Here is a 22,707-nt window from a genome sequence, read left to right on the forward strand (position 1 = left end):
CCCAACAAACCTCTGGCAGTAGGGCATGGAAGCCCAGGCTTCCCTGTCCTTCTAGTCCTTCCTCTTGTTTGGACATTCAGTATCTGTTGCCTTGCTTTAGTTTCCAGTGATTGCATCTGTGTCTTCCTTTTCTCCAAACTCACATTACAATCTTTTATACCTTCTGTACTCAACTGTGAAATTCTGCCTGAAGTCAAACGAGCATAATTTTGTCTTCTGGTTCTTTTGCTCCCTCCCTCTCATTCCGCTGGTAATAAAGCCACGTAGGTAATGTGCTTGTTTACATTTTCAGATGCTGTTGAATTGAGGTAAGTGCAGAGGAAGATTCTTGCTCTGGTTAAAGGGTGACTAGAAAGCACATGGAGAAGTACTTAGTTTGGTGTCTGGCACAGAGATGTTCAATGATCCCTTTTTACTAAAAGCTACTGAATAAAATGTTTTCCTTTTATAAGATTTTTCCCCTTTGTAGTCATGGCATGATTAAGTTGGGAGGTGGAAAATGTTCCTATGGTAGTTACATTTTTTTAAGTCAAAATTCTGTTGAGTTTTGTATTGCAAAGTATGCTGAACATTGTTCCTTTTGGTTTTTTTGTAACTTTTGCAAACTTCCCCCATTCCCATCTTTAAAGAATCAAACTCTATTCAAGGTCTCAGCACACCACTGGATATGAAGGTGATGTGTTAAGAGTCTACCCTTTAGACATATAATGTTGCATCCAGTAGAAATAAAGAACACCCTGTATGAGGTGGAATTGAGACTGGTTTATAAGGTTTGCTTGGTTTATGATCATGCAGGGCTGTGAAAGGGATGTTTTTTAAACACCGTTAAGCTCCTGCCACATGAATGTCAGTGTGTTTTATGCACTGAAGGGCATAGTAACTCTTAGATTATGCCTTTCCAGTTGACCAGAGTATGTATGTATCTTTAATTTTAAAAGAATAAGTAAATTTGAATATTTAAATGCTGATTGGTAGGCAGAAATCTTTTTTAAAGCATGGGATCCATAGGGGAAAAATAAAGCATCCTTATGAAGAGGGTGTAGTCAGTTTGTATCACTAGGAGAGATGTGTCTCTTCCTTGCCATTGTAAACCTTATATCTAGTCTGCATATGAACCTTTTAAAAATTATAGTGCTTTTCAATTATAAACATAATACATGCTTATAAAAATTAGAAATCTAATGAAAAATGAAATTCCTCTCCCTTACCCAATCTCATTCCTCTTAGGGTTTACCACCATTAATGACTTTGTTAATTTCCAGATCCAGAGTTTTTTTTGTTGTTGTTGTTGTTGTGTTTTAATTTTTTTTTTTTTCAACATTTTTTATTTATTTTTGGGACAGAGAGAGACAGAGCATGAACGGGGGAGGGGCAGAGAGAGAGGGAGACACAGAATCAGAAACAGGCTCCAGGCTCCGAGCCATCAGCCCAGAGCCTGACGCGGGGCTCGAACTCACGGACCGCGAGATCGTGACCTGGCTGAAGTCGGACGCTTAACCGACTGCGCCACCCAGGCGCCCCAATTGTTTTTTTTTTTTTTAAGAGACTAGAAGGGAAACGTAGCTATATTCCACACTAGAATCCAGTCCTTCGGTCCTTCTTTATTGATGATTATACTTTCTGGTTTGAAGCTGCTTGGATTTCACCTGGAAGCCCAGCCCCCTTCTCACCAGGAGCTATTTATTGGCCTTCTGTGGGCCTAGGTTCTCTCAGAGGCTTACAAGCTGTCTGTGTGGTCATCTAGCCCCATTGGCAAGAATGACATCCCCAATAGAAGCAAAAATAAAGGTGACTATGGGTTGGGGGGCAGAAGGTCCTCATCTAGCTACCCAAATTATTTGACCCTTCTCTTTTAAGGGGTGGCTTTTTAACATTAAAAATATAAGCCAGAACTTTTCTGTGCACACATAGGAGAGAGGCCATGCCAGACAACCATAACTGTTTATAATTTGATTCCACAGAGCCAACCAGGTGATGCAGCATTGATTTCTTAGGAGCCCTTTAAGGTCATGGATTGGTCCAGTGAACACCTGCCAAGTGATGAGTCGTTACAAGACTGCAGGTGTGCCTGAGTCTTTACGATACCACTTAACTCTTAAGAGTTTCAGCTGGGAGTATTTACACATTTTAGGTATTTAGTGTTTTACCACCTTCCACATGTGTCTTTGGAGGTAGGCTATCAGATACTTGACTTTTGGCCAAAACTTACATTTTGCTTACTTTGCACCAGTGTTCCTAAGCATATATTAACTTAATCTTTGAAACAGTTCTATAAGTTAAATACCCATATTATGCCATTTTATAAATAAGGAAACTGAGACACAGAAATTTGACTTGCCCAAGTCACAAAGCCAGTGTGAATCCAGACAGTTTGGCTCTGCCAGCATTTTCCCAGAAATGCTGTATTTGTGTTATCATGATATCTTTATTCTAAAATGCTGAGCCCTTGTCTTCTCTTTGTAGCTCGCAAAGGTTTGCCAACCTATTGAAAAGAATCCTGTGTTCCAACCCTCAGAAATATTCTGGCATACGTCCAGATAAAAGACTCTTCCTTCTGCCATATGCTGTGTACTTCCCAGTTAAGGTTTCAAATCCACTTCGTCTGTTTTTCTGTTTGAATATGTTCCCGGAAACACTTCTCTGTTGTTAAATGCAGAATAGGTACTTCTGGTTTTTTCTTTCACACTGCCTCTTCCTTCCTTCCTTCCTTCCTTCCAGAGTCAATGCCTGTGTGGATGTAGTGCTCTCAGGAGTGAAGCTCTTGGAGGCGCTTGGTCTGAGTCCTGGGAATGGGAAAGATCACACCATTCTGCATTCAAGGAATGATCTGGAAGAAGCTTTCATTCATTTCATGGGGAAGGGAGTGGCAGCTGAGCGCTTCTTCAGTGATAAGGAAGCTTTCCATGACATTGCCCAAATTGCATCAGAGCTCCCAGGAGCCCAGGTCTGTTTGGTTCACCAGCAGTAAATTAAGAGAAGGTGGGGAAAGATACCTTTTTGTATCTTCCTAGAAGCAACTGATAAACTTTGTCTTCATTCTCTCCCAAATGTGATTGTTGGGAATCCAGTTCTGCAGTGTTTTCCCTTTTTGTAGGACTGTATATCTGAACTTCCATTAACTCCACTGTTTCCAGTCAGTTAAATTCAGCCAGTATTTATGAAGCATAGTTACTAAGAGTTTGGTTCTGGTTCATCCCTTAAATTGCTCTTTTTTCATATTACCCAACTTTAAGGTGGGGAAGATACCTACCTCTTAACTTGTTTGGATATTGCTTGTGGCTGACAACATGGAATAATTGTAGTATGACTAAGTCCTTCCTGAGCAGAATAAGGCCAAATGCACAGAGAACTAGTTGTAGCTTTTGCATGGCAAGGGAGAGCTGGATCCTCACCTCTGCTCTAGTGTTCCAGAGCCAGGCTCCTTACCTCAGCATTACTGACACTTAGGGTTGGTTAATACTTTGTTGTAAGGTCTGTCCTGCCCATTGTGAGATGTTCAGCAGCATCTCTGGCATCTACTCATTGGATGACAGTAGCACTCCCTTCCCTCCCTGGGTGTGACAGTTAAAAATGTCTCCAGACATGGTCAGTTTTCAGGGTTAGGGAGAGGAGAGAAGCAGACTGGTTGAGAATTGCTGGTTTAGATTAGTGGTTCTCAGACATGAAACACAGAATCACTCGGAGGGGGTATTGAAACAGTTTCCTGGGCTCCACTCCCAGAGTTTCTGATTCAGTAGATGTATGGGACTCAAGAATTTACTTCCCTTCTGGGAAGTTTCCTGGTTACATGATGCTGTTGTTTTGAAGACATTGTTTTGAGAATCCCCAGTCTACAGGGTAGAACCTGTCAGAGATGGAGAGAGCTTAGAGGGCCCACATGGTCCAGATACTTTCTTGAGGTTCGCATGGAGTAAGAGGCAGTGGTGGGCCCAGAGACCTCAGACTATCACCCCAGCATACCAAAGGCCAGATTTGATCTACAGTTACGACAGTTATATTGATTTTCATGGTTGGCATATTTGGGTTTTTTTTTTTTCACCTTTGCTTGTAACTCATTGTTAACCTATGAGGTTAATGATCTTATGAACCTCATCTGTGTGGCATTGTTATAAGGTAGCCTCAAAATGTTTTGGGAAAAAAATGGATTATGAATTCAATAAATTAAAAAATTATTAAGCTTGGGTAACATAGTTGTGCTAAAATATTGTCTGATAACTTTGAACTATCTTACAGCACTATGTAGGAGGAAATGCAGCTTTAATTGGACAGAAATTTGCAGCCAACTCAGATTTAAAGGTAGGTCAAATTCCCAGTGTAAAACTTCTATCTTTCACTGGTGTTTTCAATAAATTTAGGGGTAGGAATGAATATTCAGTTTATGGGCCACCTAGTATGTGCCAGAGCCTAGGTGTCTTGTTAGGAGGCCATATAGTAATGGTAGTGTAATAGCTAATGTTTTTTCAGTGCTTACTGAGTGCCTGACAGAGCTTTACATAGGTTAGTTCAGTCCTGGCAACAGCTGAGACCAGTTGGTACTCTTGTTGGTACTTTGTCTTGCTTTCCACATAAAGCTTGAGGCATAGAGAAGTCACAGCTAATCAGAAATGGAACTATTCTAACCTAGGACCCTACAGCCCACATTCTTAAATACTATATCTTGTGATGGTTAAGAGCCTGTGGGCTCTGGAATCAGGACCTACGACTGGGGAATATTCAGTGATGAGAGAAGATGTAGATGACTATATTGATAAGCCTGGATCCAGAGTGTTGGGAAATGAAGTCCTCAGGTGAAGGTCAGTAAGGAGGTGTCTTCAAGTCTTAAAACATTTGGTTTAAATAGAATTAAAAATTACTGCTCTGTTCAAAATAACGTGAGTCAGTGAGTTCTCTGTTATGAGTGGAATAGGTCTGGTGGGAGGGGGAGGCCAGCAAGGTTATCGCTGTTGTCCTACTGTAAAATGATTAAGGTTTGGATTAGAGCAGCCAGAAGGGGAGAAACGACATATCTAAAGCTTACTGAAATGGAATCACTTCTATGTGAGGACACAGAAGATAGACTTAACAATGATGATTCTGGAGTAAACAAACTTGAGAAGTGCAAAATAGATATGGCTACTGATGATGGGGGGGGGGGGGGACTGTAAACAGTCCTCAAGTTTGGGAGAACCAGCCTGAAAATAGAAATATGGGTCAGGGGCACAGAATCAAGACCCCAGGGATATATTCAGAAATACAGATAATCAGCTATTTGAGGGAAAAAAATTTCATCTGGAGCCACACTGTACACCAAGAGATGGATGTGCAAAGATGTGGAGAGCATGTTAAAGTGTGAACGTTGGCATTTAAAATTTTTTTTTAATGTTTATTCATTTTTTGATAGAGATAAAGCCTGAGTGGGGGAGGGGCAGAGAGAGAAGGGGACACAGAATCCGAAGCAAGCTCCAGGCTCCGAACTGACAGCACAGAGCCCGACATGGGGCTCGAACTCACGGACCGTGAGATCATGACCCAAGCTGAAGTCGGACGCTTAACCGACTGAGCTACTCAGGTGCCCCGAACATTGGCATTTTAATAAGAATTAAAGTTCTCATGAAATATGAGGGTGTGGGGCGCCTGGGTGGCGCAGTCGGTTGAGCGTCCGACTTCAGCCAGGTCACAATCTCGCGGTCCGTGAGTTCGAGCCCCGCGTCAGGCTCTGGGCTGATGGCTCGGAGCCTGGAGCCTGTTTCCGATTCTGTGTCTCCCTCTCTCTCTGCCCCTCCCCCGTTCATGCTCTGTCTCTCTCTGTCCCAAAAATAAATAAAAAATGTTGAAAAAAAAAAAAAAAGAAATATGAGGGTGAAAATACAGATTTTTTGCAGCTACTTGTCTTTGTGGGTAGTAATTAACTCTCAAATAGAGATGACAAATTCCAAAGCTGACTTACAGAAACATCACCAGTTAATAGAAGAAAAGATCAATTATAAGCTCATTAGGGCCCAGACTCTTCCCATCAGAATCTTGGTTCCTAAAAGGCCACCCTCCTGACCCTGAGATGTCATTCTGGCCTCTGGGAGGACAACACCCTAGAAGTCCTGGGTGAATACAAGATTGACCTTTCAACATTGACCTCTTCAGTGAAGAGCATTTACTGTTGGTTTCTGGAAAACCTGGGCCTAAGCCCAGTCCAGCTGGAAGGCATCCTGGTAAAATAAGCCTGGCCTTAGTAGGAGATTGAGGCCAGAAAAGAGACATCTACATAATCATCACAACAATCTGAAGAAATAAAGTACTATTACCCTTTTACACATGACAAAAGAGGTCCAGAGGGGTTAAGCAATGTGCCCCAGGACACCTAGCCAGTAAATGATTGAGCCAGGATTCACATTCTAGCTCTGCCATGACCTCACTGCTCACACTGCACTCTCAGATTTACTTAAAACTGCTGAAATGCTTCTCAGCATGGACAGAGTGATCATCTGAGAACAACCAGAGATTAAGTGCTAGGTATTTTCCAAAGGTAACAATAATAGCTAACACTTACATAGTTCTTACTAAATGCCATTCACTGTTGTGCTTTGGATATTTATTAACTCATTTAATCTCATAACAATCTATAAGGGAAGTCTTACTATTATCTTCATTTTGTATATAGGAAAAATGAGGCATGGAGAAATTACAGCTGTTCAGGGTCACACACCTGGTAAGGGACAGAGCTGGGATTTGAACCCAAGTAGTATAGCTCCAGAGTCCACACTCTTTAATCACCATGCTATATTGTGTTTCAGAAATAGACCCTGGTGAATTTAGCAAAGGCATATTTAGTGGAATGGTGGAATAGAAACCAGACTGCAAGGAGAAAGAGTGCATTTAGTAAGTGTATTTATGTTATTTAGCCAAGAATTAGGAATAGATGTTGGATTTTTTCAGATGCTGCTTCTGCATTTATTGAGATGATTGTATGGTTTTCTTTTTCTAGTTTGGTATGTGGTAATTACACTGGTTTTCAAATGTTAAACTGACCTTGTGTCCTTAGGATAAATTGCACCTGGTTCTGATGTATTTTCCTTTTTATATATTGCTAGATTCAGTTTACTAAAATTTTGCTTAAAAATTTTACATCCATTTCCATGAGGGATATTGGTCTGTATTTTTCTTGTATATCTGCCTGGTTTTGGTATTTGGGTAATACTGAATGAGATGGGAGATACTTCAATATTTTTTAAAAAGACTAAATAGATTTGGTATGATAACCTTCCTTAAATGTTTGTAGAATTCACCAGTGAAACTCTCTGAGCCTGGAGTTTTTGATGTGGAAAGGTTTTTCACAACACATTTGATTTCTTTAATAGATACAGAGAAATTCAGAATTTGTATTTCTGGTATTGTCTTTGATAGTTTTATCTTTGAAGGAATTTATGTCATCTAAATTGTTGAATTTATTGGCATAAAATTATCTGTTATCCTTTTAAGGTCTGTAGAATCTGTAGTGATCTTATCTCTCTCATTCTCCATATTGGTAATTTATGTTGACTTTTTTGGGGAGAAGTTCATCTTTTTTTTTTTTTTAATTTATTTATATATTTTGAAAGAGAGAGGAAGATAGAGCACGTGCATGAGTGGGGGAGAGGCAGAGAGAGGGAGAGAGAATCCGAAGCAGGCTCCATGCCCAACACAGCCTGACACAGGGCTCAATTCCACGACTGTGAGATCATGAGCTGAAATCAAGTCACTTGCTTAACAGACTGAGCCACCCAGGCATCCCATATCGGTTTGTTTTTTGTGTGTGTGTGTGTGTTTTTTTTTTTTAATTAAAGTATAGTTGACAGAAAATAATACTGCAGCAAACATTGAATTAGTGTTTTCATTTTCTTTGGGTCAGTACCCAGAAGTAGAATTACTGGATCATGTGGTATTTCTATTTTAAAATTTTTAAGGCATCTCTGTACTGTTTTCCACAGTAGCTGCACCTGTTTACATTCCTATCAGTGGTGCCCAAGTTCCTTTATCTCCATATCCTTGTCAGTACTTTTTATTTCTTATCTTTTTGATCCTGGCCATTCTGAGATGCATGAGATGATCTCATGTGATTTTGATTTATGTTGCATTTCCCTGATGTTTAGTGATGTAGAGCACCTTTTCATGTGTCTGTTCCAGTCCTCTGCCCATTTTTTATTTATTTATTTTATTATTTTTTTTAACGTTTATTTATTTTTGAGACAGAGAGAGACAGAACATGAACGGGGGAGGGTCAGAGAGAGGGAGACACAGAATCCAAAACAGGCTCCAGGCTCTGAGCTGTCAGCACACAGCCCGACGCGGGGCTCGAACTCACAAACCACGAGTCCATGACCTGAGCCGAAGTTAGCCGCTTAACCAACTGAGCCACCCAGGCGCCCCCCTCTGCCCATTTTTTAAGTCAGATTTTTTTTTTTTTTTTTTTTTTTTTTTTTTTTTTTTTTTTTTTTTTTTTTTTTTTTTGGTGTGAGTTGTAGGTGTTTTTTTTTTTTTCATTTTTCTTTTCTTTTTTTTTTTTTTTTAACATTTATTCATTTTTGAGAGAAAGAGCATGAGCAGGGAAGGGGCAGAGAGAGGGAGACACAGATTCCAAAGCAGGCTCCACGCTCTGAGCTGTCAGCACAGAGCCTGATGCGGGGCTTGAACTCACAAACTGAGATCATGACCTGAGCCGAAGTCAGAACGCTCAACCGAATGAGCCACCCAGGTGCCCCTGAGTTCTTTATATATTTTGGATATTAACCTTTTATCAGATAATCACTTGCAGATATCTTCTCCCATTCAGTAGGTTGCCTTTTCATTCTTTTGATTTCCTTTACTATGCAAAAATTTTTTTTATTTATTTATTTTTTAAAAATGTTTTTGTTTTTGTTTTTTTTACATTTATTCATTTTTGAGAGACAGAGCTTGCACAAGTGGGGGAGAGGCAGAGAGAGAGGGAGACACAGAATCTGAAGCAGGCTCCAGGCTCTGAGCTGTCAGCACAGAGCCTGACACGGGGCTCGAACCCACAAACCAGGGGTTTGATAGTTGATCTTACTATTTTACTATTATTGTCTTTTGCATTTACACTAGCTTTATAAGTGGCTGATCGACCACCTTTACTGTATGTTTGTTTTTACCAGTGAGGTTTTTTTTCTTTCATAATTTTCTTCTAGTTACGGCCTTTTCTTTTCCACTTAAAGAAGTCCTTTAACGTTTCTTGGAAGGTCAGTTTAGTGGTAGTGAACTCCTTCTGTTTGGGAAACTATCTTCTTCAGTTCTGAATGATAATTGTCCTGAGTAGAATATCCTTGGTTGTAGGTTTTTTCCTTTTAGCTCTTCAAATATATCATGTCACTCCCTTTTGGCCTGCAGTTTCTGCTGAAAAAATCAGCTGATATTCTTATAGATGTTCCTTTGTGCTTAACTTGTTGCTTTTCTCCTGCTGCTTCTAAGATTCTCTCTTTATCTTTAATTTTTGGCATTTTAATTATTATGCTTCTTGGTGTGGACCTCCTTGGCTTCTTCATCTTGTCTGAGGCTGTCTGTGCTTTCTGGACCTGGATGTCTGTTTCCTCTCCCAGGTTGGGGAAGTTTTCAGCTGTTATTTCTTCAAATAGGTTTTCTGCCCCTTTGTGTCTTCTGAGATTGATCAGTTCTGTGACCTCCAAGCTGCTGTTGATTCTCTCTAGTGTATGTTTCATCACAGCTGTTGTTGAGTTCTGATTAGTTCTTTTTTCTATTTTCTGTCTCTTTGTTGAAATTTGCACTGAGTTCATCTACTCTTCTCTCAAGTTCAGTGAACATCTGTATGACCATTACATTGAACTCTTTTATCAGGTAGATTGCTTGTTTCTGTTTCACTTAGTTTTTTTCTGAGGTCTTCTTTCTTCGGAACATATTTCTCTGTCTCATTTTCTGTCTCTCTGTATTTGTTCCTATATATTAGGTAGTTCAGCCACATCTTATGCTCTTGAAGGTGGTGGCCTTATGTGGAAGGTATCCTTCGGGGCCCACAAGTACAGTCACCCCTGGTCAAGCAGAGGCACTCTGGAGCTTTGCCTTGTGGGCTGCACACATCCACCCGTTGTGTCTGGGATGCAACTGCTGTAGGCACCCTGGTGGGTGGGCTTTGCCTAGCTATTTCAGAGGCCTAGCCTATGAGGGGTACTGGTGGTTGGGGTGGCCTGCCCCTACCTGGGGCAGGAGTCGCTTTGGAGGGTTGCAGATCCCAGCTGAGGCTGCCTACCAGGTGTGGTGGGCAAGAGCCACTTCAGACAGGCGCCTGCCAGGGTGGGCAGGCTGGGCAGAAGAGGTCTGCAGGAGAATGTGGGAATAGGGTGAGCAGTTGTAGTAAAGTAGATAGATAGTGTTAGAACTTTTGCTCCTTAGTGTCAGGCCAGCTAGGCTGAAGGAGGGCAAAAAAATGGTACCTGCCAAGCTTCTGTTCCCAGAGAAAGTTCCTGCAGATCCCTGTCCTTCCAGAACATGTCCTAAAATTAGTAAGTGTCTTCCATGGCTCAGGTGCTTCTCAAACCGCTGCCTCTGCACTGGGTCTTGGAGTGATTGAGATTCTGTGCAGGCCCTTTAATAGTGAAGTCTCCATTTACTATAACCTGCTCCCCCAGAGTTAAGCCCCTCTGATTTTCAAAGCCAGATACTACGGAGGCTTCTCTTTCCCATGCAGATCCATAGGGCAAGGAGTGTCCACTGTAGGGTTTGAACCCCTCACTCCTCAGGGAAGACCTCCACATCCGTGATATCCCTCCCACTTGCGGGTCAGCACATCGATGATTTGGTTCACGACCAGGCTGTGTCTCTTTCCCTTCTGCCCTTCTCAGTATGTCTTTTTCTTTATGTCTTTAATGTGGAAGAGTTGTTCCTGCTGCTCTTCAGGTCATTCTCAGGAAGAGTTGTTCTATATGCAGTTGCAGCCTCGGTGTATCTGTGGGAGGAGGTGAGCTCAGGATCTTTATACTTTGCAAGTTCCCCTCATGATCCTTTTTTTTTTTTTTTTTCTCCCGTTGATCAGTTTGCTTAGAGGTTTATCAGTTTTATTGATCTTTTTAATCAATAATGAGCTTTAGGTTTTATCAATTTTTCTCTATTATTTTTTTCTTTTGTATTTCATTAGTTTTTATGTTGTTTAACTTGCTCTTCTCTTTCTACTTTAAGGTAGAAGCCCAGGTCATTGATCTGAGACTTCCTGTTGTCTGATATAGGGATTTAGTGCTATAAATTTCCCCTTAAATACTTCTTTAACTGCATCCTCAGCTGTCCATACAGTGTGTTTTTCTTTTCATTCAGTTCATAGTGCTTTCTAATACCCCTATGATTTCTTGAGATGGGCTGTTTGATAGGCCATCCATGAACTATTAAAAGTGTGTGATTTCATTTCTAAACATTTTGGGGTGTTTCCAGATATCTTTCTTTTATTGATTTCTATTTTAATTACATTCTGGTCAGAGAATGTGCTCCTCTGACTCCTGTTAAATTTATTGAGACTTTTTCATGGCCTAGAAAATGGTCTATCTTGGTGAAGTCTCGTGTGCACTTAAAAGCATGTATATTCTGCTGTCGTTGAATGGAATGTTCTATAAATGTCAGACCAAGTTGGTTGGGAATGTTGTTCAGGCCTTCTGTATTTTTATTGATTTTGTGTCTATTTGATTTATTAATTATTGTGGGGCAGGTATTGACATCTACATGTGTACTTGTAGACTTTTTTCCTTCACAGTTCTGTACCTTTTTGCTCTGTATTTTTAAACTCTGTCGTTAAGTGTATAACCATTTATGATTGTTATATCCTCTTCATGAATTGACTCCCTTTATCATTGCCAAGCATAAAGAAAGTCATTTTATGTTCTTTGAAATATTCTTTGAAATCCATTTTGATTAAAATTTGTTATCATAGCTTTCTTTTGATTAGTGTTAGTGTGATATATCTTTTCCCATTTTTCTCTTTTTTCCCTATTGATGTCTTCATTTCAAATGTATTGCTTGGGCATTGAGAGGATGGGCAAAATGGGTGAAGCGGAGTGGTAGGTACAGGCCTCCAGTTATGGAATGAAAAAGTCATGGGGATGAAAGGTATAGCATAGGGAATCTAGTTGATGGTATTGTTATAGCGTCGTCTGGATGAGGTATGGTAGCTAGCTACACTTGTGGTGAGCATAGCAAAACACATAGACTTGTTGAATCACTATATTGTACACTTGAAGCTAATGTAACATTGTATGTCAACCAAACTTCAATAAAAAATAATAGTAATAATGTAACCAGATAAAAACACCATACTAGTAGTTGCAAAGTAAATAAAATGGTGACTTAGATTTCATAGTTTAGTTAATAAATAATATATTTCTTGTAGGCAACATATATTTGGGGCTTGCTTTTTAATTTTTTTTTTTAATGTTTATTTATTTTTGAGAGACTGAGTGTGAGCAGGGGAGGAAGCAGAGAGAGAGGGAGACACAGAATCTGAAGTAGGCTCCAGGCTCTGAGCTATTAGCACAGAGCCCGACATAGGGCTTGAAACTACAGACCATGAGATCAAGACCTGAGCCAAAGTCGGCTACTTATTAACCAACTGAGCCACCCAGGCACCACATGGGGCTTGGTTTTTAATCCACTTTGACAGTCTCTCTGAATTGGACTGTTTAGGCCATTTGCATTTAATGTATTTCTTAATAGATTAGATAACTTTAAATCCGACATCTTGCTATTTATTTTCTGTCCAAGCTCTTTATCTTCCCTTTTTCCTCTTTTTCTGCACTCTTTTGAATTATTTTCTAGCTTTCATATTATCTTCTTTGGCTTATTAGTTATAATTCCTTGTTGTTATAGTGGTTGCCTTAAGATTTATAGTGTATGTTTTTAGCTGTCACAGTCTGTTGTCAGTGATATCATACTTCATGTATAATGTAAATACTTTATAGTAAATAGGTGCTTCCATTTCTCCCCTCCGGTCTTTATAGTGCTATTGTCATGTGGTTTACTTCTGTGTATATTGTAAACCTCATTCTATGTTGTTAGTATTGCTCTTTAAGCAGTTGATTATCTTTTGAAGAGGTTTAAATAATAAGAAAAAGGTCTTATGTGCTTATCCAGAGTCACCATTTCTGGTGCTCTTCATTCCTTTGTTTAGGTCTTTATTTCCATCTGGTATCATTTTCCTTCTGCGTGAAGGATTTCCTTTAACGTTTCTTGTAGTGCAGGTCTGCTGGTAATGAATTCTTTCAGAATGTGTGTATCTGGAAATTCTTTTAAGGTTATTGATGGGGCATTTGTACGTTTTACTCTGCTTTGGGTTTATTTTTCTTTCCTGTTATGGCTCATTGTCCTTTGTTGCTAAATGTTTAAGTGTTTTTGAAAACCATTGTTTCCAAGTATTTTGTCTGTTTTTTGTGGTTGTTTTGGGCGGGAGGGTAAATTTGGCCCTTGTTGCCTCATCTTGGAGGCTGAAGTTCTGGCCAGGAATTAGAGAAAAGAAGTAAAGTGGTAGTTGTACCAACAAGCAGTTAATTAGCAAGTAAATGCCTTTTGAAGCTTCTGGGTGGAGCATATTAAATCTGAAGTGGTGTTGATCATCTCTGAGGACTTTCCTTTACATCCCTGTGCAAGCCCTCGTTGTTTGGTGGTTTTGAGCCTGTTGGTCTGGCTGGGAGTGGGGTCCAGACCTGTCAGGGCAGGAGCAGCAGCTTATGGGAACTGAGGAAGAGCAGCAGATGTGAAATGACTTCTTGAAGGAATAGCCAGGGAGAGGCCCAGGTTAGAGTTGAAGAAAAGGTTTGGGGAATGTTGCAGAGCACCTTCCCCCCAGCTTGCTGAATTGAGGTGCTCTTTAATTCCCATCTCTGGAAGGCTAGCCCGCTCACATAACAGCTGAGTGCAATAAAGAGCCCGATTCCACAAATTGGGTCCTGTGATTAGGGAGGCTCTTTTCTATATTGTGTCAAAGTCAAACAATTGCTTTTATCTGGCAGCTTGAGCAGACAACATCCCGTATCAGTTTGCTGATACAGGACGTGAGTAAAGAAAGTGGAGGTGGGGTGGGTCTTAGGTTGCTTGGACAGCCATAGCAACAAAATGGCATTGACTGGGCAGCTTAAACAACAGAAATTTATTTTGTCACAGTTCTGAGGCTGGAAAGTCCAAGATCAAGGTTCCAACAGGATCCAGTTTCTGAGGGCTGCTTTCTTGGCTTGTGGCCACCTTCTTGCTGTGTCCTCACATGGCCTTTCTTCAGTGGGTATGCTGGAAAGAGAGCTCTATCTCCCGCTTCCCGTTCTTAGGAGGCCACCAATCTACTGGATTAGGACCCCACCCATATGACTTCATTTGACCTTACTTACCTCTTAAAAGCTCTGTCTCCAAATACTATCACATTGGCAGTTACGCTTCAACATAGGAATTTGGGGGAGGACACAAATACTCAGTCCCTAGCAGGGTGTAGGAGATTCAGCAGCTACATAGGTACCTAACCTGTATTACTTGGGTCTTTTGCCAGCCCCTCATTTCTGGTGGCCATTCCTTCCAGAGGCCTAAGTCCTGGGAATAGCCCCTCCAGACCAAAAACTTTGGAATTTAGATTTGGATTCTAGTTTTTTGTTGAAATGAATAGAAGTGGTCTGGATGTACCTTTTCTGTTACTGTATAGATTCCATGGGAACAGGGACAGGTCTTCTGATAGGTTTCCTATTTGTCTCCAGGTTCTTCTTTGCGGTCCAGTTGGCCCAAAGCTACATGAGCTTCTTGATGATAATGTATTTGTTCCACCAGAGTCATTGCAGGAAGTGGATGAGTTCCACCTTATTTTAGAGTATCAAGCAGGTAAGAGAAATGACTAAGTAATGGTGTGAGACTGGACAGGGAACCATGTGTTGTCAGATTGGGGTGTGACTATGCTGGAAAATATCTTTGTAAATTGGTGGGACCCTTTCTTGCTTTACCAAAAGTTTCCTGACCTCTTGCTTCTGCTGAGCTGATACTGGCCATTGTCTCAAGAATGATGGAGCATTCCAATATTGAAGAAAATTCTCAGATCTACAAACAACTGATCTAAACCCAACAGAAATCAGGCTATAGGAAAGTAGGCATCTTGAGCGAAAATGTGTTAAACATAAATATACAAAGTTTTTCTTTATTACTAAGGAAAGAGAAGGGCAGGTAACATCTGTTCAACACTGTGCTGGATTGTGCCCTAGGCTTTTCTGGCCAACTGTTCCAAACTGCTTAGGATTGATTGATTCCAAGCCTCTGGCAAACGTCTTTTGAAGCATTTTATTTTCCCTTGGATGTGTAAGTGGAAGTGTTTGTATTTCACAACACTTATATTATTTCCCATTATATAATATTCCAGTGTTTTATCAGTCCAAATCCAGCTCATCTGGTGTCATTCCCAGTAGATTTTGCGTATTACATAAACTACAGATCAGATTCTCAGAGAATCCTAAATACCTAAACATATTTTAACTGTATTTAATTCTGTGTATTTGCTGTTGGATCTTTTCTGTGCTCAGTATTCAGACTCTTGAATTTCTGATTCAACACATTATTAAGTTAAAGACTCAAGCATATAAACAGACTAATTGGTCCCTTAAAGCAGTACTTAATAAGCTTCAGTGAACTGCTTCCAAGTCAATTAAGAGAACCTTGCCTTCTAGAGTAATTAACTTTAAGATATGAAATAGAGTGTTTCTTAAAAATTGGTTTTTTCCTCCATGTATGAAAAAAGGAATTGTTTCTGGTTCTCTCTTGGGTGCTTATTGGGAGCAGGAAGCTTCCTAACTTTAGGAAGGGTAAGATCTGAACATTATGGACAAGGTGTTGCAGTGGGGAGTTCACATTTAATCATATACAAGTTTTGAGTTTCTCAGAAACTCAGAATGATCATTCCTACTGCCTGAAGATTGTGGTAAAGATTAAGAGGTTACTGTGTATGTGACCTCCTTCAGGGGAAGGCACGAACAGGACTGTTGACTTGGAAGGGTCTAGAAGAGCTAACAATGCCTTTGAGGTGCTGCTGCTGCTGCCAGTTCCGGGGTCCTGTCACTTGCACCCTGCTGGCGCTCACATGGTGACCTGGGGACCTTTCTAGTTCCTGGTTTCTGTCATGTTCCCTGTTGACCGCAGGGTGGGGAGACTGCTCTCTTCAGTATGATTTTGCTGTTGGATTTGACAGCTATGCCTCGTGTGGAGGTAAGAAGATGGCACAGCTTGTCTTGAAAGGAGACTGTCTCCATCCTTGGGTTTATGAACCCCACACTTCAGTTTTTCTTTTCTGGGTCTTATTTTCTTAGAACAAAGCAGGGCCTCCCATTGAACTTCATATGAAGTTACAGTCTACTGGCCCTGGAGGGAACCTAGTCTGGTGGCAGAAGCCCTCGGGTCACTTCTCTTACAGAAGTCCGTCCCCAGCTTCTCTCAAATTTCGATGAATAAATTCCCAGAGAGGATTTGTCACCTTTCATTTCCTCCTCCTCCTCTGCCAGACTTGCCCAGAGAAGCTTGTTTCCAGGCTTTGGCCCGGGACCCACTGAGTCACTGCACAGGTTTTGCTGACTTCGTGGCCGAAGGGCAGGATGGTAAATTGAGTGAAGGGCTCCCTTAGAGAAACACGTTCGGAGCTCTGTGAGAACAGGGGGGCATGGAGGTTCCCGGCTCACCCTGTCTGCGTTCCAGTCGTTCTGTCTCTCGGGCCACTCCATCAGTCCTGTGTCCTGTGGGAACAGCCAGGGAGCAGCTCTCCACTTCCCTCCTTGTCTTTGCCTTGCAGAGGCCTGTGTGTTTTGCCTCTCTCCCTTTTTCCCTGGGGAAATTACTTTGAATGTTAAGTTGCTTTTTCTCTGGGGGTAAGTCAGGCAGTGCCTCTCAGAAGCCTCGCTCCTTAAGGGTCAGTTCCAGGTCTTGCCCTCTGCAGGACGCTGGTGTGGATTTCTCCCCTTGTGCATAGTCTTGTCAGTTGGGGGATGGTGGTTGGGATTTGGAGTCATATCCATATTTTTTGTTGTCATGGGCATTGAAGTCCTCAGTCTTTCCTCTCATTTGCTTGTTCCTTTGCTCATTCATTTGTTCACAAGCTGCATGCGGGGCAGTGTGAGGCTGGAGGGGCTGGTGACAGACATGGGCCCTGTGCTCAGCTCACAGCTCATGACAGCACATGGGCTCCTGAGCAGATGATTACAAAATCATGTGCCACATCCTGAAGCGGTTATAGCAGTGGCTCAGGGGCCGAAGCGGCCGAGTCTACTGGGATCGGCAGAGTTAGGACAGACTTTGCAGGGGAGGCCACGCTTGCTCTGGGTCTTTGAAGATGAGGCAGGATGAGAGTGTTGCACTCAGCTGTGTGGACCATTATTGGGTATGTTCTTTGGACAAATAGTAAGCTGGGGGCCAGGAATTGAAAGCATGTGGCATTTTAACGGACATAACTGTTGTGTTGGGGTTTAGTAAATAGGAAATGTCTTTTTCTGCTTTCGTAGATTTTTATACACCTAGAATATGTTTTTCAGAGGAATGGATTTAGTAAAGCTGAACTCAAAGCAAAGGAAGGATGGGCTCTCCCCACCTTGGCACCTGCCCCAGAGTCAGCCCTGCACACTCATGCACACTCCCCATGGAGAGGCAAGGCTTCTGTTTGGGGAGGCCTGTTGTAGAAAGGAGGAAGCAGTTTGCTGACTGGAGTCCGTTAGCCTGCAGTAGGAGGAAACCCTCTGCTGGGTCTGCCTGCCTTGGGGAAGAACTTTCTAAAGGAACATCCAGGAAATATGGTAGAACCAGTATGAAACCAGGCTTCAGCGTATGGACTCTAATTTTGTAAATGGGATGAATCCTTCATTTGGAGGAAAAGCTGTATAAGCCTAGATAATAAATCCTTGCCCCTGGAGTCTCTAGAAGTACCTCCATGCTGGCAGGGGCTCATTTAGGAATTGCTCTAAGCAGTAGCAAGCCTAGTAGCAGTGGCCCTTGGCTTGACTGAGTTTACAGATTTTCTATCAAGTCTTGAGAGAAGAAAGAGCGCTGTGCTCCAGTTGTGAGGCTTCACAGGTGAGCCTGAGGAGGGCCCCTGTCGCCTGTCCTGCTTCAGGACTCCCAGCCATAGCGCACTCCTCAAACGCTTGGCAGCTGTGGGGTCCTAATAGGTAGCTCTCCACTCACCTACATGTCAGGATCTCCAGCGGTGGGCCTCACCACCTGACATTTAAAACTCAGCTCCCCAGGAGATTCTGATGTGTGGCAGGTGCTGAGAGCCACTCCCGTGGGTAGGCCCAGATCCTAAGCTCCTTCCCCCCACCGGAAGACCCAGCCAACTGTGGATCTGGCCTCCCTCTGCTGGAGTCAGTTCAGCAGATGCTGAGTGGCACTCTCCGCAGAGGCCTGTGACAAGTACTGCAAGAATCAGAGGCGTGCAGTCTGGCATTCCATTTGGGGAGATGTGGCACAAATGTGTAAGAAGTTAAGGGATGGTATAAGTTTGAGTACTAGTTCAGAACAGCAGAAGTAGAAGAGATAGCTCAAAGCAAAATGCTATTCAAACCATGTAGAGGGGGAAATCTCTGTGGATACACCTCAGGCTGGAGGAGTCAGCAGCCACTTAGGGAGGAAGTAGCATTTAACCTTGGTCTGGAGCAGGCATTATTCCAAAGCAGCTCACTCACAGGAAGCTAGAGCAGCCAGATACTCTTGCCTTCTGGATCAAGTGCAGGGAAACCACCCGTGACAGCAGGGAGGAAAGGCTGCAGTCAGCCTGACTCTTGGAATTTCAGCCTCTGTAGGTCCTGGCTAACTGAAAGGTGGTCGGGGTACAGCTGCAAGTCGGCAAGTGCTTCAAGAAAGACAGCATGTCCCGTAGGCAGAGACACAGGTATCCTGTATGTGAGAGCTCAGCGGGCAGTGGAGCCTTCCCGCTAACTGCCAGCCCCTTGCCAAAGGCGTAGAGCACCCAGGACATGTGTGGTGTTTTGTGGGGTTGGGGTTGGGTTTGGTTTGTTTGTTTCGTTACTGGCCACGGTGCTCCTGGATGCAGCGCCGTGCTTGGCTGGGCCCTTGTAGCTGGGCTGCACTCAGCCAGCAGCCAGCGGCCAGCATGCCCAGAGCCAGGGCTCCAGTGAGGCCCCTGCTAGCCCCCCACAGCTAGGAGACTTAAAGCCTCTTCCTTTTCTTCCCATTGTGTTGACTGGGCTTTTCTAGGGGAGGAGTGGGGCCGGTTAAAAGCTCCCCATGCCAACCGCTTCATCTTCTCCCACGACCTTTCCAACGGGGCCATGAATATGCTGGAGGTGTTTGTGTCTAGCCTGGAGGAGTTTCAGCCAGACCTGGTGGTCCTCTCTGGATTGCACATGATGGAGGGACAAAGCAAGGAGCTCCAGAGGAAGAGGCTCTTGGAGGTAATAGCACTGTCACAGAATCTCACGGATCTCAGCTGGCGTTTTTCCTCAGGTTCCTGCCTCTCTCCGCCTCTGCAGCTTGCACTGCCTGGTCCTCGGTCCTGGCCTCCGCAGGACCCTTCGTGGCAGCCGGCTCTGAGGCCTGCCTCCTGGTGCTCTTTTCAGGCACACGGACGGCAGCTTGAGTAGGACAGGGCAAGACCTCTTGCCTGAGCCTCTGCACCCTGCGCTACGCTGGACGTGGCTGCTGTGGTGTTTGTGGTCTGCGTCCTCTGTGTCGTGTGTGTCATCTGTTCACATCAGCTGTGCCGCGGCTCCTGAAGGCTCTGCAGCGGTTGGAGCCAGCTGCTCCATGTAGGCCCCCAGGAATAGGCTGGCTCTGTGAGCAGACAGGGGCGGTTCTCAGTGCCCTGAGTCTGTGACCCCAGCGCCTCCCTGTTGGGAACAGTGTCCCCTCTCTGGAGGCTATGGTGACTCCCAAGGCTTAGAGCTTTCATGATGATGCAAAGAAGGCAGTGACCTGAGGCACCGCCTCTCGGCCTTGACCCTTTCTTCCCTCTTGCATGACTTCTGTCTTTAATGGCACCGCTGCCCTCTTCTGTTCGCAGGTTGTGACCTCCATTTCTGACATCCCCACTGGTATTCCAGTTCACCTAGAGCTGGCCAGTATGACCAACAGGGAGCTCATGAGGAGCATTGTGCATCAGGTAACCACATGGGCAGCACGTGAGGCCCTCTGGCGCCCTCACCCTCGTGGGCCTTGCTGAGAAGCGCCGTTGTCCAGTGGGGCCAGCTCTTTGGGCTCAGGGGCCGGCTTACTGAGGTGTGGATGTTCTGTCATGCAGTCCTGGGGCCATGGAGATCCAGATAAGGAGTCATGGCCATTCTGGGACAGGATCTCTTACTAGGTTAGAAGTATGGCAGTGTAACTGATGGATTTGTGGGTCCTGTTTCTCCCGGAGTGGAGAAGTTCAAAGTGAATGGTTTTTGCGGTAGAACTCCAAGGAGAAAACCACAGGTCCAGCTCAGCTGCTTTCAGTTGAAACTCCAGAAGCTCAGAGGAGAAGAACTTTGGGGGAGCTTCACTCCCTTACCACCAGGCACCAAGGTATTCAACTCCTGCCTCTGGACAACAGCAGTGCTTAGGTAGATCTGGGAGTATGGTGCTTGAACACAGACTTCGGAAGCCGGGGTTGGGATGCCAGTTTGCCGCTCTCTAGCTTTATCAACTTAAGCAAGTTACTTAACCTTTCATTGTTTTAGTATTTAACCTATTTAATGGGTAATATATTCATGTGGTTCAAAACCCAAAAAATACTAAGATACAGTGAAGTCTCCCTGCCACCATTAGTAACATTCTTGGTTTTATCTGTATACTACCAGAGTCACTGTGTACAAGTATAAGCAAATGTGGGAATATATCCTTATTTTTTTGTCCTTTTTTTTACCCCAAAAGATAGCACAGCACACCGAACACAGACCATTATGCACTTTGCTTTTTCTCACTGATGGGACTTTGGAGACCTTTTCTCCACCATCCCCTGGGAAGCATCCTGTCTTTTCACAGCCAGGCAGTGAAAGGGAGCCCAGGTTGCTTAGCCTGCACCATCTTGGGCATCTTGGTTTCTGTCCTTTGCTGGCCCATCAGGAGGTGCAGGGGAGAAACTTGTACAGGATTTTCATTTCCCCGAGAGCAAGTAGGTACATATGTTGAATTCTCAGAAGAGCTGTTAGGTGGAGCAGAGAAGGTCTTTGTAAATTTAATGCTGCCAAGACACCCTTCGTGAGAGCTGTGCCCATTTCCTGCTGCTAGAAATCTTTACAAGTGTTTATTCCCTCTTTTCCTTGCCACGAGAATGTGATTAGAAAGTTGTATTCTTTACCAATCTGATAGGTGAAAAATACTTGAATATTTGTGTCTTACTTTAATAGACTTTACTTTTTAGGGCAGTTTTAGTTCATAGCAACAGTGAGTAGCACGTGGTGCATTCCCATATACCTGCCACACACAAGCCCACCACCTCCCCCGTCGGCACCTCGCTGCCCTGCAGTGTCACAGCTGTGAGTGCCTGACCCTACACTCAGGTCGCCACAGCCCACGGTTTACGTTGGGTTTCACACTTGCTATTTCTCAGTAGAGTTTTTAATTTCTCTTTTGAGGTTATCTTTTCACTTAAAAAAAAAAGCCATTTTTATTTCATTTTCTGTGTATCTGTTTAGCCTTTCTGAGCCTCAGTTCCCTTATCTGTAAAACAGAGGCGATCCCTCCTTTGAGAGGGTTACAGTAAGAATGGAATGAAATAAAGCCATCCACTCAGGGCCCGGCACACAACATGCCATAAATGGAGGTGCTATTACATTGGCAAAGGTACAGACCATTGGTTTTTTGTTTCTTTTTGTTGTTTTGTGTTTTTTTTAATTTTTTTTTTTTTTAATGTTTGAGAGAGAGACCGACAGAGTGTGAGCAGGGGAGGGGCAGAGAGAGAGGGAGACACAGAATCCGAAGCAGGCTCCAGGCTCTGAGCTGTCAGCACAGAGCCCTACATGGGGCCCGAACTCACAGACTGTGAGATCATGACCTGAGCTGAAGTCAGACGCTCAACCAACTGAGCCACCCAGGCGCCCCTAGACCATTGGTTTTTAAATAATAAATATATTCACATGCACGCACACATAACCCTCCCCCTCCTGCCCTCCCTCCAGGGGCTCCTTTCTCTTGCACAACCTTATGTGCAGTTCTCTGGCTCTAAGGAGAGAAGTGCTGAGTAAGAGATAGTGAGTTAGACACACTGGTTCCCCTTGAGACAGAAACAGGCTTAGCAGCTTCCATTCAATACCCTTTTGCACACGGTTATTACTGAATACAGTCTTCCCTACCCCACACCTGCTTAAAAAGCTTAGCTCTAACCTGAAACATTTCTTCCGTGTTGTGTACACGGAACCATGTGACCCTGACTGTGTTGGTAGGGCCCTCATTTTACTGGTACAGCACCTGCTGGTGTTCAGGAACCGGGAAGCCAGTCCCACCAGTAGGAAGAGGGTCTGCTGTGTATGCAAAGGCAAAAGTGAGGCCCATGGAAAGCAATACGAAATATGTGTTCCCTCTGCCCTTTGTCTCAGATGAATATAACAAAAGACTGAGTCTAAAACGGTGTGACTGCAACTTTCTGGTCAAATCCCAAGTGATAATGAGGGTGTAGTTAGAGGTGCAATAGCCAGAGCAGCGACCTGTGGTCCGTCACTTCCCCAGCGTGTGCATCACGGGTGGGGAGTCCTGTGGTAGGAAGAAAGATGCCATACTGCCTGCCTTCCCTGACTTCAGTCATTGGCTGTGTCCTGA

The 22,707-nt window shown here is 43.4% G+C and overlaps 1 protein-coding gene across 4 annotated transcripts in view; it reads left to right on the plus strand.

Annotated features, from left to right (window-relative positions):
* The window catches only part of ADPGK (ADP dependent glucokinase), a 28,740-nt gene that overhangs the window by 4,415 nt on the left and 1,618 nt on the right, over nt 1–22,707 (plus strand). For 3 of the 4 annotated variants that reach the window (XM_058737122.1, XM_058737120.1, XM_058737121.1), the window contains exons 2-6: nt 2,719–2,944; nt 4,234–4,296; nt 14,691–14,811; nt 19,171–19,367; nt 19,976–20,074. In XM_058737122.1, coding sequence (XP_058593105.1) covers nt 2,719–2,944; nt 4,234–4,296; nt 14,691–14,811; nt 19,171–19,367; nt 19,976–20,074 — 706 coding nt within the window. The remainder of the gene's footprint in view (nt 1–2,718; nt 2,945–4,233; nt 4,297–14,690; nt 14,812–19,170; nt 19,368–19,975; nt 20,075–22,707) is intronic. The other variant, XM_058737123.1, reaches the window with a different exon arrangement.

Source organism: Neofelis nebulosa, chromosome 7 (assembly GCF_028018385.1).
Source record: "Neofelis nebulosa isolate mNeoNeb1 chromosome 7, mNeoNeb1.pri, whole genome shotgun sequence".
NCBI lineage: Eukaryota > Metazoa > Chordata > Mammalia > Carnivora > Felidae > Neofelis > Neofelis nebulosa.